The sequence below is a fragment of the Saprolegnia diclina genome (assembly GCF_000281045.1).
Source record: "Saprolegnia diclina VS20 unplaced genomic scaffold supercont1.23, whole genome shotgun sequence".
NCBI classification, from domain to species: domain Eukaryota; phylum Oomycota; class Saprolegniomycetes; order Saprolegniales; family Saprolegniaceae; genus Saprolegnia; species Saprolegnia diclina.
The window spans coordinates 174995-187831 of record NW_008246090.1 but is presented as its reverse complement, the minus strand read 5'-3'; the positions used below and the strand labels follow the sequence as shown (position 1 = coordinate 187831).

The 12837-nt window shown below is 56.8% G+C and overlaps 6 protein-coding genes and 1 non-coding gene across 7 annotated transcripts; 4 read left to right on the top strand and 3 right to left on the bottom strand.

The window, feature by feature from the left end:
- Window positions 1-649: 649 nt before the first annotated feature.
- Window positions 650-3615, top strand: SDRG_07826 (hypothetical protein). The gene is made up of 9 exons (XM_008613682.1): window positions 650-824; window positions 908-1013; window positions 1061-1308; window positions 1357-1546; window positions 1593-1687; window positions 1739-1936; window positions 1988-2210; window positions 2258-2428; window positions 2484-3615. The coding sequence occupies exons 1-9, from the start codon at window positions 666-668 to the stop codon at window positions 3263-3265; spliced, it is 2172 nt and encodes a 723-aa protein (XP_008611904.1). The 5' UTR covers window positions 650-665; the 3' UTR covers window positions 3266-3615.
- A 247-nt stretch (window positions 3616-3862) lies between these two features.
- Window positions 3863-4730, bottom strand: SDRG_07825 (hypothetical protein). Its single transcript, XM_008613681.1, has one exon. It carries the CDS (start codon window positions 4676-4678, stop codon window positions 3911-3913), a length of 768 nt encoding a protein of 255 aa, XP_008611903.1. The 5' UTR covers window positions 4679-4730; the 3' UTR covers window positions 3863-3910.
- A 166-nt stretch (window positions 4731-4896) lies between these two features.
- Window positions 4897-5990, bottom strand: SDRG_07824 (hypothetical protein). The gene is made up of 5 exons (XM_008613680.1): window positions 5804-5990; window positions 5704-5760; window positions 5586-5661; window positions 5480-5539; window positions 4897-5430 (listed from the first exon to the last, which is right to left on the bottom strand). The coding sequence occupies exons 1-5, from the start codon at window positions 5951-5953 to the stop codon at window positions 5105-5107; spliced, it is 669 nt and encodes a 222-aa protein (XP_008611902.1). The 5' UTR covers window positions 5954-5990; the 3' UTR covers window positions 4897-5104.
- Window positions 5991-6241: 251 nt separating this feature from the next.
- SDRG_07823 (hypothetical protein) lies at window positions 6242-7370 on the top strand. Its single transcript, XM_008613679.1, has 3 exons — window positions 6242-6745; window positions 6791-7095; window positions 7147-7370. The coding sequence occupies exons 1-3, from the start codon at window positions 6247-6249 to the stop codon at window positions 7306-7308; spliced, it is 966 nt and encodes a 321-aa protein (XP_008611901.1). The 5' UTR covers window positions 6242-6246; the 3' UTR covers window positions 7309-7370.
- A 275-nt stretch (window positions 7371-7645) lies between these two features.
- On the top strand, window positions 7646-7934 carry SDRG_07822 (hypothetical protein; the record flags this gene model as incomplete). The annotated part of the gene is made up of 2 exons (XM_008613678.1): window positions 7646-7837; window positions 7860-7934. The coding sequence occupies 2 exons, from the start codon at window positions 7646-7648 to the stop codon at window positions 7932-7934; spliced, it is 267 nt and encodes an 88-aa protein (XP_008611900.1).
- A 544-nt stretch (window positions 7935-8478) lies between these two features.
- SDRG_07821 lies at window positions 8479-8549 on the top strand. Its single transcript has one exon. It is a non-coding gene; the product is annotated as a tRNA-Gly (tRNA).
- A 1825-nt stretch (window positions 8550-10374) lies between these two features.
- Window positions 10375-12106, bottom strand: SDRG_07820 (hypothetical protein). Its single transcript, XM_008613677.1, has 5 exons — window positions 11342-12106; window positions 11247-11293; window positions 11109-11187; window positions 10867-11060; window positions 10375-10820 (listed from the first exon to the last, which is right to left on the bottom strand). Exons 1-5 carry the CDS (start codon window positions 12081-12083, stop codon window positions 10497-10499), a joined length of 1386 nt encoding a protein of 461 aa, XP_008611899.1. The 5' UTR covers window positions 12084-12106; the 3' UTR covers window positions 10375-10496.
- Window positions 12107-12837: the final 731 nt, after the last annotated feature.

The following is a 12837-nucleotide window of genomic DNA, read 5'->3' as shown; positions in this document are numbered from 1 at the left end:
GTAGTTCTGTAGCTTGGATTTGAGCAAACGCGCGTTCATTAGGTCTAGTTTGCAGTAAGCTTGGATAATCATCAGTTGTCACTTCTTCTCGTCCTGCGCAGCCACATTCGGTGGTGGACGGATTAAAACTAGTTTTTTCAGTTGAAGAAACGGGATACGCTTGCGTCCGAGTCGCGGCGCACGTTGGCCGGCGAGTCCGGCAAAGTGGGAAGGCCGCTTGGAGCAGAGCTTGGGTCGGCGATCGGCGAGGCCTCGACGATCGGCGAAAAAATGCGACCGGCGGTCGACTTTGGCGTGCTGGGGGATGACATCTTGAGCGTTTTTCGTTTCTTCCGTTGAAAAACTAGTTTTATTCTGTCCACCACCGGATGTGGCTGCGCAGGACGAGAAGAAATGAGAACTGATGATTATCCAAGCTTACAGCAAACTAGACCTAAACCTAATGGAAACCTTGAGGGAGGATCTGGGTTGCTGGCGCATGGGGGGATCATGGTGTTCGGTTCTTGCTCGTGGACGAAACCAGACTCAGGGATGTTGCTTGATTATCCCGGAGTCCAACTGGTCACGACCAGAACAATGGGGACCCCCTGTCCGTGTTGTCACCTGACAGATCGACCTTCTGAGGAGCCACGAGATCTTTCGAAACATCGCAGACCACAATAACAATGGTGGAGGCAAAGCGAAAGCAGCGGGCGGAGGGCGCGGACGAAGACGACGCTGACCCACCAAGGAGGCTGGTGAAGCGGATCAGGACAGCTAGGGCAGCGCCCAGGTCGGCTGCCAAAGCGACGACGAGCAATGCCGCTAGACAAGTGTCAAACCAGGTGCGCGTACCGCCTGCGTCCAAGTGCTGTGTTGTTCAAGAGGGGCTGCGTCCAAGTGCTGTGTTGTTCAAGAGGGGCTGTAGGACGTCGAGTCTCCAGGGTTCCTACTGCCAGTGGCCGAGTCCCTTGGTTCTGACGGAGAAATCGGAGAAGAGGTTGACGACGTCGGCGTGCCCCCCGGCACACGCGGTACGATGTCCTCACTCGCCGGGACGTAATAAACTCGCATTGACTAGGCCAAAGACGTTCCGCGGAGGCGATTTTCGACGCCTTTATGACCGAGGCCAACTACACTTGGGACACTGTGCGAGAGGACTGGAAGAAGACCAGAGCGGCAGAGGTCGAGAGCAGTGCGCTCCCACGCCGCAACATCTACACGATTCTTCACAACTTTGTCGTGTTCCTCTACAACCGCACGTCCAAGCGGTCGAAGAACAGCGAGGGCGTGCTCTCGTTGGGCACTGCAGACAACTATCTCTCGCAGGTCTAAATGTTAGCTCTCTAAACCACTGTTGAGCGTCCATGTTTGTAGATCAAGAACCGCATGATACAGGACTTCAGCGCAACGAGCCTCAGGAACTCGGCGCGGTGCACGAAGATTCGTAGTTTCTTAAGACACAAGTTTACGGACCGAGCAGGCCAGAAGCAACTCTTCCAGCAGCAAGCGCCTGCCATGACCGTCCAAGACGTCAACATTCTCGGCAGCATGCTACACAAGAGAGGTATAATCTGACGATCTTGAACATGTGTATCACTGTGAGGACTTAGGCGACAAAAAGTCGATTCACGTGGCGTGCACTCTCACCATCATGTGGCACATGCTTGGGCGTGCTATTGATTCGTGCTGGCTAACGCGGCAACAGGTCCTACATCGTTGTATGTAGGATCGCAGTACCACTTTCAAGTCTGGCTAGCTCTCGATCGTGCCCGGTGGCGATCTGTTTGTCAACTTTGCCCGACTGAAGACGTCGTCGCTGCAAGGAGTTGCGCTTGTTCCACATAAGACTGATCCGTTGCTATGCCCATTTGTGGCTCTCGCTGTCCTGCTCGTTACATCCGAGCCGAGCCCACTTGTTATCGAGCTCGTCCGCGACCAAGGGTCTTCGACTCGCGTACGCCACCTCTTGGAAAATGCGTTCTAGTCGCTATACCATGTGCACTAGGACATGGAGGACGTTGGGGCTATATCCCAGCTCGAGGCTTCCATCGAGGGCATCGCGGACGACCTTGGAGAGACACCGGAGTTTGACGACGACGAGCCCGATGATGCCGGCGCAGAGGCAAAAGCGGCCAGGGCCAAGATCCAGGCCGACAGAAAGAGACCATCGATGGCCCAGCTACTCAACGCCCAACTGAAGGACCTCGAGCGCGAGTACAAGGGAAGCGGTGCTACTTCGACTCGCAAATCGGTGTCTCATGTAACCACACATTAGGGGTTGTTGACGAGCTGGACTCTGTCGGTCTCACACCCGGCCTGCAGTTGCACTCGGTTTGTCGAGGCTCTGCGGCGTGTGCCAGTTCCTCGCACAATATCAACATGCAATGGATTTGCACGCGCGGCCATTGGCCGATGGACTCTCTGAGCAAAGCATTTGCATACATTGGTACGCCAACCGCTAATGTCCACGTTTGCACCTCGTGTCTTGTACTACGAAATAGGAACCACCCTACAGGACGATAAAAAAATCGCCAAGTGTCTCTCCGGTTGGGACCCCGAGGCGACGGTGATTCCGCCGTCGTTGAAGCCAGTGACCGACACGCACACAGAGCAAGACAACGCGGCGCTGCTCCGTTTCAAGCACAGAGTCTTCAAGAACGCACTCGGGTTCAACGGCACACAGGAGCGCTCCAACGTGCCCAACGCCGTGTGCAACGCTCTCTTCGCATCCTTGCTCATGCACCTCCCGTTCCTCCTCGAGCTGAGCCCAACGTCGGACCTCGCACGCGTCGTTCGGGGCGCGTGCGATGAATCGCGCTGCTCGCTTGAGCAGCTGAAGGCGGCGTCTGACACGATTCGCCAGAAGTTCGAGTCGGATCACCCTCGACACGAATGCAAGACGTGCGACATCCCGATGCAGTTCCGCGAGCTGCACGCGAAGTTGGATGTGCTGCAGGCTAGTTTCGAGCGCTTCACGCAGGTCATGCTGCAACAGCAACAGTTGTCGTCTGGTGGCTCGCAGCCGCCACTGGCACCGGCACTCGTGGAGAGCCCACCAGCTGCGATCGCACCACTCGCAGCGACACCGATGCATTGGCTCGACACCTACAACAAGATTACGCCCAAAACCTTTGTCTACAAGTGGTTTACCGAAGAACCCTGGACGCGCGAGATCCAAGGTGGACCTTACCAATCCACAGATGAGCAACCTCAAGAGTTCGTTGGCCATTATCGAGCTCGTAGCTCAAGTTCCCTTTCGTATCTCGGCCCCAGTCGACCGTGACGTCGATATGGCAGCTTACACCAAGTGGAAGTCCCACGTCCTCGCCGTGGCCGAGAAGCTGGAAGTGGCGTTGTTCGCTAACTTCAAGCTCTTGGACGGAAAAGACGTGGCGTCCAGCGCGTCGAGCCTACGTACTCGCTTCGGCGACTGCGTGAGAGGGCCTACCGCCACGACAACAAAGATCGTGGATATGGCCTCGGCGACCCAGCGCATGCTCGACGGCAAGACGCTATGGGACGAGGTCACTCCCGTCAACTACGATGGCCTCCCGAAGCTTATTCTGAAGCATCTACAGTAGATGACCATTCACGTCTATGTTACATAAAATACTCTCATTCTAAGTCTCTTCATCACGCAGTCGTTCGTGCGGGACCTCTTTGGCACATGGGCGCACACAAGCTTGTGCGCGCTCGTTGGCACGAGAGGAACCGGCAGCTAGTTGGTGCTCGTGGGCGCTCTTCACGGTCGCTGACATTCATCGGGGTCGGTGCCTGGGAGTCGCGGCGACGCTGTGGCCACGACCGGCAGGCCTGTCTTCAATTGCTCATTGGCGAATGCTTGACCGGGCGCACCCGCCGCTCCACCAATCCTCGATTGCAAACGCGAAAAATGGTATACGATATAGAGTCATGGGAATACGAGTATCTAAGATTTGCGTCGGCGCGACTGCCGCGGCGTGGGCTTGCGCGCCTTGCGGTCGCGCGAGAGCTGGACGATGCGCCGCCAGAGCCAGCCCGAAGCCCGCCGCAACGCCGGCGAGTAGGCGAGTGCCCCTATGAGGAGCTCGCCACCGAGCACGAGGCCGCGGCCGATCCACGGGATGACCGCCGGGAAGCGCACGAAGAGCGCAATGGGCATGAGCACGCCAAAGACGAGGCCCTTGCGCTCGACGACTACCTGCCACACGTTGCGCCACTCGCCGCGCGCCGCCGACTCGCGCGCAAACACAAACTCGCCGTGGAGATCACGCACATACAGCTGGAATGCGTCCTTGACGATCGTCGCATCGCCCAGCACGGAGCTAAAGACCTCTTCTTCATGGTGCGGTGGCGGCGGCGACGACGTCTGCTGCCAAAAGCGCGACGAACTGCCGGCGCTGTCGAGCTCGGCGCGCCGTGTCGGGTCGCTCAGGATCTCGTACGCTTCAGTGAGGCCGCGAAACTTGTTGGCCGCTTGCTTGTCGTTTGGGTTGAGATCGGGATGGCACTTTTTAGCTTCGCGAAAGTAGGCGAGCTTGATGTCCTTGGCCGTCGCGGTCCGAGGCACGTTGAGCAGGTTGTACGGGTCCTTCTTCGTCGCCGACGACGAGAAGATGTAGCGCACGGTCGTCTGCGCGCTGGCGAGGCTCGGGCGCAGCGGTGCAGTAGACGCCAGACGCACGGTCGAGGCGCGCTGAAGCGTTCGCAGCAGCATCGCGAGGTTCCGGGAATGGTGGAGAAAGGACGCCCACGGTACACCAGCCGAGAATGCTGGTCTGTACCATCACTCCGCTGTGCTGCATGTGCGTATCCGGATCACGATATCCGGATGTGAAATCGTTTGGCGACAACCTTTCATGCGTCAACGGCATCAAGCCAGGGTATTCATAAGGCTAACACAATAGTAGCTACTTTAGAAAAACGACTAGCGTAGACATGCTAATGTTATGGTATCGCACCGGTACGCACGGAATATCATTTTCTCATCCATAGAAACCACCACTGCTTCCAACTGCAACTCCGCCGCGGCGGCTCAGTGATATACTTGCAGCTTTAGCCATGCGGATACTACTGCAGTGGCGTCGGATAGTACGCTGTGGTGTCGTGTACGCCAGCACTCGTGTTCTCTTGATACGATGGACTACGCCGATGGGGCATGGAGACGCTGCAATTCCCGCAGTGAAATCGCGTGCATCTCGCAGTTGGCGAGCTTCCGAGAGGCCTTGGTCGCACGCTTGATGAAGCTACTGTGGCACACGACGGCAATGTGCATCTCAGGCAGCTCGTTCAGATGACGCAGCAGCTCCAAAATGCGGCGATTAACTTCCGTCGACGTCTCGCGAAGCGGCGCTACGTCCTTGGGCGTCGTCGGCGTCGGCATTGGTGTCGCCGGAGGTGTCGGCAGCCACCAATAATCGCGCAGACTCGTAAAGTCAACGCATTTTCCCATGAATGCCTCTGCCAACTCTATGGCATGCGTGAGACTCTGCCACACAACCGACTAGTGCAAGCCCACCCGATGGCTGGCGACCAATGTCACAGGCGGTGTCGAGCATCTCGCGGCAGCTCGCGTGAACTACACAAGCAAACCATTAATTAGCTGAGCACGAGGACGATGGAACCTTGGAACGGAATGCTGCTGCCTTCAAAGCCGCCAAGCGCCGTCTGAATCGCACGCGTCAGAGGGCTTGTGATGACCTACGACCAACTTGAGAGCAATGTAGATACCTTCAACCGTACAAGTTGAATGGATTCGTGGAGCTTCTTTTGCAGGATCTCGTTATGGAGCTGCTGTACCTAGTGCCCAGCTCAGTCGGGGCTCGACGAGGCAGTCTCGCACCTGCAGCTCGCCCTTCGGGCTCAGCGGAGCGTCGATGATCATTGGGTCCTTGACAAAGATCCACGAGAAGGTCCAGAGGCTGCGCGTTCGCCACTCGTTAAAGGTCGACTCGCCATGGCGCACAAAGTAGATGGTCTTCTCGCCCGACATGCTGCCGCTTCGAAATGGAGTTTGCACTTGGGCTGGCCTTTCTGCAGACTATATCCGTTAAGTATGTTTAGTGTACAATTGAACTTTGCGCGGTATGCATGAGTTACGACACTTCGATCGTCGTTGTGGCACAATGCTGCACCTACGTTGTATGGCACGTCTTGGGTAAAGCATAATTGCGTTGACACATCGTCGCAAGATGCAGGCCTTGCTGAGAGCTGGCCGAGGCCATCGAGCAGCGATGTAAATAGTGTAAGGACCCGGATCCGGATGGTTCAGTTTCAATTGGCAGCATGGCGGCAGTGGCCGGCTGGACGCGCGAGGTCTGCCCGACTTGCAAGAAGAGTAGCAAGTTCTACTGCGCGACGTGCTTTCTCAGCCTTGGCGCGCCGTCCGATGTTGACGTTCCGCGCATCAAGCTCCCGGTCACCGTCGACGTCATCTTCCACGACAAGATCAAGAAGAGCACGGCGCCGCAGGGCAAGGTCGTAGCGCCTGATGACATTCACATCATCCCATTCCCATACAAAGACGGCGCATCGCCAGTGTACGATCCATCCAAGGCCGTCATCGTCTACCCGTCCAACGACGCGCTTGTGCTGGACGAGCTCGAGGACCTCGATCAGCTCGAGACGCTCATCTTCATCGACTGTCCGTGGCAGAAAGGCCCTGCAATCTTGAACGACAAGAGCCTCTCACACCTCCGCGCTGTCAAGCTCGCCAAGCCGCCGCTCCACAGCAAGTTTTGGCGCTACCACTCGAGCGGTGACGGTTGTGTCTCGACGATCGAAGGTACACGCTTCCTACCTGTCTGCATATGCTCACGCGATGCCGTAGCTGTCTACTTGATGCTCGAAGAGTACACGGCGGCGATGCACGCGCGCAACTTGGCGCTGACGTCCACCGACGACGTCTCGGAGATCTTGTACTACTTCAACCTCGTGCACGACACGATCCTCGAGACGCACAAATCGGACCCGAACCGCCAGCTCGACCGAGCGCCGATGAGCGAAGCCGAGAAGGAGCGCCAGCGTCTCCTCCGCTGCCAGAAGGAGCAGGGTCAGAAGCGCAAGCGGGAGAACCGAGAGGCCCACAAACGCAAGGTCGCTGAAGATGTTGCGACCGGTGTGCTCCCCGGCTGGGTACGTCCTCCTGTTCTCATACACCCTTGCGTTATCGTATATGATGTTTAGCCGGCAAAAAAGTGCTACAACTGCGACACGCGCGGCCACGAAGCCAAGGCGTGTCCCGAAGTCTGCCGCTACTGCAAGGTCGAGGTGCACTTCCACGCCACGTGTCCGATGAAGGGCGTGCGTCCAGCGGAATCCGCAGCCAAGTACACAAAGGCTCTTTAAGACTCGGGGTTTGGAACCCCGACCTGCTTAATGTACTCGTCCTCGAGCTCTGATCGATCAAATGCATTGCGTTCGATCTCTTCCAGTATCAACCGTCGGCCCGGCGACGCGGCGTCGAGCGACATCAGTGCACGTTGCAGCATCGTGGCCGCTAGTTCAAACTGACGTGTCTGGCGATAGCACTGCCGGAGATGATGGGCGGGCTGGCGTCGCTGTGGCGAGGCGTTTCGTAGTGCCACGTCATGGCTTGTGGTGGAGCATTCGGAATTTGTACCAATCAAAACCGGGAAAGTGGGCAGGCACGTTCAACCACACTAGAATCACACCATTTTTGACGATGGACAAGCGAGCCAAAGCGACAGTGGACCTCATGCCCGAGCTCATCAAGCGTGTGGCCATGCTCGTCAAGGCGTCCAAGGATATGCTCTCGCTCCTGCAGGCGCTCCCAGCCGAGTGGCTCACGAAGCCATTGGCCGCGTTGCGCAAGCGCTGTGCACACCCCGCGCCTCGTGGTCCCGGTGGGCGATGCGTTCCACCCTTGCTTCGTGCAGCTTTGGCCGCGCCTTCAGCTGCCGTACGAGATCACGGACCCCGAGCTGCGCGCCTGGATGGCCACGGCCTTGTAGTCTATGCTCGATATTTCCGGCGTCGACTTGGCGCCGTCGTACCTCAGTCCCCGAGAGGTCCGACGCACTCCATTGTACCGGTAAGCTCCCCGAAGAGACGTACGTACCCAATCCCCATTGCAACCCTTTTTGCGCTTCGAAGAGGCTCCGAGTGCTATGCGCGTCATTTTTATTGCGTTTGAGATGCCAAGGGATGATTTCTATTCAAAATTCCAACGTCAAATGACTAGCGAGGCTCCCATGGAGCTGACAAAAAGAGTGGAAGTCGGACGTATGGATGCATCATTCAAGAAGAATGATAGCGGTGGCGAGCATTTAAATATTTAAATAGTGGAAATATTCGAGGTCATGTGAGGTGGTTACAAAAATAAAATAAAATCGAAGTGAGAAGCATGGGGGAATGGCGTGTGTGAGTTTGTGTGGGGTGTTGTGGTGTACTAGTACTATGCAAAAAGCGAAGGTAGATTCTAATGCCGTGGTTTTTGCGTGTTTGGGTGAATTTTTAATATTATAGGTTTTAATTTCCTGAAAGAGTCGTAACGGTGCGCTATTGGTTTAGTGGTAAAATATCTCGTTGCCATCGAGATGCCCCGGGTTCGATTCCCGGATGGCGCATGACTTTTTTGGGATTTGTATTTCTAATTTCCGATTTCACAAAGTACGACCCTGTTTTTTTAGTAACCAACAAGACAACCTCTTTCCACGCCTCTCAGCTATTTAATGGTGTATCACTAGGACCTGGTATCAACAAACTTCCATCGATTGATTGAATTTTCTGTCATTTTTGCATCTTTTTTTCGACGACTTATCACAGCTCTTCGGTGTCCTCTTGCACGCGATGTCATCGCTTATCCGTGCGCGACGCCGGAGACAGCTGTGACGCAGTGTTTTAACCGAATCCAGCTCCTTGGTATCGCCATCTTCGACCCTCTCGAGTGGCTTCTCACGTCCCAAACCACTTTGGCCACGCTGCTTCGGACGCTACCGGCGCTACAGGAGGTCCCCTTGATGCTGAACGATCGCGCTACTTGTAACCTCTTTCCATCCTCCGAGCGCTCACGTCAAAGCCGATTCGACACGCCACGATTATCGAACACGGCGAGAACGAGTGATCCGAGGCTGCCGTCGCAGCAGTGGTCTCGTGGCTGCGCACCGGGTCGCTCAAGATCCTCGAGGTCCAGTGCTGTAGCATGACGGATGTCGCGCGTCGCGTCTGAGCATCGCCATCGCAGCGTCCCGCACCCTCGTCGAAGCCCGGATCGAGGATGGGACGCTCGCGCGGCGCTTTTTCAAGACCATCCAAGTGCTGGCGTCGCAGTTGGTCTCGGCATATCTCGTAGATCTTCATCAAGAGTACTTGCCTGTGATTGCCTCGGCCATTGCGTCCTCGCACCTCCGACCCGTGGCTCTCAGCTTTAACGACGTGATGGTAAACCCGTTCCCTGAAGCGACGCTCGCTTTTGTTTGAAGCTTTGGTCATTTGCGCTCGCTTCACTCGTGCGAGGTGTCCAATATCATGCTCTCGTTGGGCTTGCGTGACGCATTTTGCGCTGCTGCTTCCGCAGCTCACGTTGGCTCGATTGACGTCGCATCGCCTCGATGACAGCGCGGCCATCGCCGTGGCGTCCGTGCTGCCGCACTGTCCCTCGCTGCAGTCCTTTCATTTGATGCACCAAGAGCTCGGCGACTGTACCGCCACGAAGTTCGCGCAGGTCGTGCCTCAGTGCCCGTCGCTGAAGGATCTCTGCCTGAGTACCGCGTTTGCGTCATCTGAACGCCTTGAGCCTCGAGAAGAACGCGATTGGTGTCGACGGCGCGATCGCGCTGAGCCAAAGCGTGCACGCGACATGCCACTTGAAGTTGACCGGCCTCTGTGCCAACCTTCTCACAAAAGAAGGGGTCCTTGCGATCGTCACTGCACTCGGTCGCTGCGTCTACCGGGAGGGCGTCGTCGACGTTGTCAACACACTCGGTGTGGACCGTGGCGCAAAAGACGACGACGAACAGCCCGCCGATGGCAACGACGAACAGCCCACCAACGAAGGCGACGTCGAGTGCGAAGCGGTGGTCGAACGACGGCCAGACGAGGCGTGGATCAACTTTGATCGAGAAGATTCTCGCCACGAAGACTACCGGTAGTGTAGCCAGCGTCCTTTGCTATCATATAGCAAAATGCTATCCAGACGCTAGGACGACAAAGCGTGTTGCATCTGCGCATAGCCATCGGATGCACATACTGGCCACATGGAAGCCATGCGAGTGGAAGGTAGTGTACGTACCTCCACGCCTCGATCGCTTTACCTCCACACGACAAGAAGAGATCCTCGGGCGAGGCGAGCAGCCGAATCGGCCGTAGTAACCTTACGGCATCGCTCTGCGACCTCGTCTAAGGTCTACAGCCAACCTTGGACTCGGACTGCGGCGCTAGACCCGAGAATCTCGTAAATGAGCAATTTGCTGAAACTGGTTTTACATGGGAAAGGACTTGGAAATGGTCAAAACATTGTTGATGTTTCTCCATCGCACTTGCTCAAGAGCGACAGTCACGCATACAAATGCACGTTAAGGCTCGGAGCTCTGGCCCTCGACCCGCTTTATGTACTCGATGTCGAGCTCCGATCGATCAAATGCATTGCGTTCGAGCTCGTCCAGCACCAACCGTCGGCCCGGCGACGCGGGGTCGAGCGACGCCAGTGCCCGTTGCAGCATCGTGGCCGCGAGTTCAAACTGACTTGTCTGGCGATAGCACTGCCCGAGACGGTATATCGTCGCTGTGTGAAGAGGCTGGTGCATCAAGAGAGCCTCGCAGTGCCGAATCGCAAGCGGAAACTGCTTCTTCACCTCAAAGAGCCCGCCAGCAATACTCGCGTGGCAGGCGCAGCCAAGCTAAAAAAGAGAAGGTCGATGTCGTGTACATGAAGGGACAACGTACGTCAAGAAGCGCGGGGTGCGACCACGGCAGCGCCTCGAGCGTGTCCAAAATGGCCTGGTACTTTTGGTTTGAGTAGGCGTAGAAGCCCTCGAGCATGATCACATCGGCTTCTTCACGCAGCAAGACCATGCGCTCGATCGTCTCCTTGTGCGTCGGACGCTGGAGGTACTGCATCGCTGCCGAATACACTTCGTCTACCACCCACGGTGACGCTTTGTTGCGAGGTGGAGAGTTCCACGGACCTTCGCTGACGACATCCTGAACGAGTTCGTCTTCGACCTCGGCAAGCTGCTTGCTGCCATCGCCCGAGTCGGACCCTTCCTACCGATACGACATGTCATGGCACCAAGCTCGCTAAGAAGAGCAACAAGTCATCGAACCAAGAGCACGACCTTGTTCAGATGCAACATGCCGATCAACGTCGCCCCTAAACGCACACTTAAGATCGGCTGACGCCGCGGAGAAGAGAGCGTACCCATCGACATGAACGCGGTGCCACGGAGGCGCCAAGCACCGAGGTGGTTGCCATCTTGGAGCAGTGCGAGCTTGAGATGCTCCGAGGCAGCGCCAAAGTGGCAGCGCTCGAGCTCGCACTTGCCAAGGCCGAGAAGCGCGTCGATACGAAGCATGTGCGCAATGCCCTTGAGATCGCTGCTCTTGGGCAGCGGCTGGACGACGACCGGCGCGGACTTCTCGGGCTCGTGGCACGAGCAGTCGTGGTGGTCCGTGCACGCCTCCTTCTCGACTGGTTTGTTGGCCTCGAGAACCTCTTCGGAGAGCTGCAGCTGCGGAATGATGCCATCGAGGTCGTCCATGGCGCTGAGAACGTGCTTGTACTCGTCAATGGCGGCGGCCGCATGACCCTTCTTGAGCAGCGCATCGGCTTTGCCTCGGGCCGTCATGGCCGTTTGGATCGCGACGCTTTTGCGCTGCAGGAGCGACGCCTGTCGCTCGAGCTCTTGCACTTGGTTGAAGGAAGCGGGCGGCGACGGCCCAGCACGAGGTGCGCGCGCAGCGGCCTTCTTGGCCTTGAGCGCCGCAAGCGCCGCCTTGGTCGCCAGTACCTCGGCCGAGTCGCCTGCGTCCGCGACGACATGTACCTTCTTCTTCTCGTAGTCTTGCGCTTGGATCTGCTGGCGCTCCTTCTTCTCTTCCTCTTCCATCTGCTGCATGACCTTCTCAACATCGTACTTCTCCCATGCTGCGTACGACGTCATCGTCGCTTGGCCAAGATCCCGAAGGTATTGCGTCAAATCTCATTGGCCATTAACCAAGGGGTTTTCGTCCAATCCAATGCGGCACACGATTGGCGCCTTTCTGAACGCCCACACAATCTCAATGCCGATACAGCGGCACCGCTACGACGCCACCGCCGCGACAACGTTGTCCAGCGTGTACATATTTGTCATGCATGTCGTCGACCCATCGTCCCGATCGTGCGGTGGCATGAGAGTGGGAAATTTGGTCATACTACTAGTACTAGTACTAGTCCTCACTACTACTACTAGTTTGCAGTACAAGTATTCTGCAGTATATTCTGCCATTTTGACAATGGGTCTTCTCGTTGGGATTGGGAGGCGTCGTTGGCACCACTCGAGGGATTGTTGCTGTGTCGTAGCACTCGAGAACACCACTAACGCACGCCCACAACGTCGACAAAAATCCTGCAGCGCGGCCTCTTGCGACTTTTCGTGCCAGTGGCCAGCCCTTCCAATGGCCGCTAGCTCCATGAGCAGCACGTGCTTGTATGTGTGGATCGCTCACTCTTCTCGGTCGCAAGGGGTCTGTGGCTCATTTCTGTGCAGATCGTGGCGACACAGCAGACGGCGGAGCGTTGATTGGCCAGCGAGGTGTCTACTACCATCACTTTGCCTCCATTTGAGAGAATGTGTGTCTTGTACGTCAGTCGAACAGCAGGCACAAACCAACTGGCCATGGCAGACGTCGATACAAGCGCCGAGGTGTGGACGC

Coding starts and splice junctions, on each gene's coding strand:
- SDRG_07826 (XM_008613682.1), top strand. CDS start 666: ATGGTGGAGGCAAAGCGAAAGCAGCGGGCGGAGGGCGCGGACGAAGAC. Junction 1,547..1,592: donor CAGCATGCTACACAAGAGAG/GTATAATCTGAC, acceptor GTGAGGACTTAG/GCGACAAAAAGTCGATTCAC. Junction 2,429..2,483: donor CAAAGCATTTGCATACATTG/GTACGCCAACCG, acceptor ACTACGAAATAG/GAACCACCCTACAGGACGAT.
- SDRG_07825 (XM_008613681.1), bottom strand. CDS start 4,678: ATGCTGCTGCGAACGCTTCAGCGCGCCTCGACCGTGCGTCTGGCGTCT.
- SDRG_07824 (XM_008613680.1), bottom strand. CDS start 5,953: ATGTCGGGCGAGAAGACCATCTACTTTGTGCGCCATGGCGAGTCGACC. Junction 5,761..5,803: donor GCCCGAAGGGCGAGCTGCAG/GTGCGAGACTGC, acceptor GCTGGGCACTAG/GTACAGCAGCTCCATAACGA. Junction 5,540..5,585: donor CAGCAGCATTCCGTTCCAAG/GTTCCATCGTCC, acceptor TTGCTTGTGTAG/TTCACGCGAGCTGCCGCGAG.
- SDRG_07823 (XM_008613679.1), top strand. CDS start 6,247: ATGGCGGCAGTGGCCGGCTGGACGCGCGAGGTCTGCCCGACTTGCAAG. Junction 6,746..6,790: donor TTGTGTCTCGACGATCGAAG/GTACACGCTTCC, acceptor GCGATGCCGTAG/CTGTCTACTTGATGCTCGAA. Junction 7,096..7,146: donor CCGGTGTGCTCCCCGGCTGG/GTACGTCCTCCT, acceptor TATGATGTTTAG/CCGGCAAAAAAGTGCTACAA.
- SDRG_07820 (XM_008613677.1), bottom strand. CDS start 12,083: ATGACGTCGTACGCAGCATGGGAGAAGTACGATGTTGAGAAGGTCATG. Junction 11,188..11,246: donor TGAACAAGGTCGTGCTCTTG/GTTCGATGACTT, acceptor TCGTATCGGTAG/GAAGGGTCCGACTCGGGCGA. Junction 10,821..10,866: donor CGCACCCCGCGCTTCTTGAC/GTACGTTGTCCC, acceptor TCTCTTTTTTAG/CTTGGCTGCGCCTGCCACGC.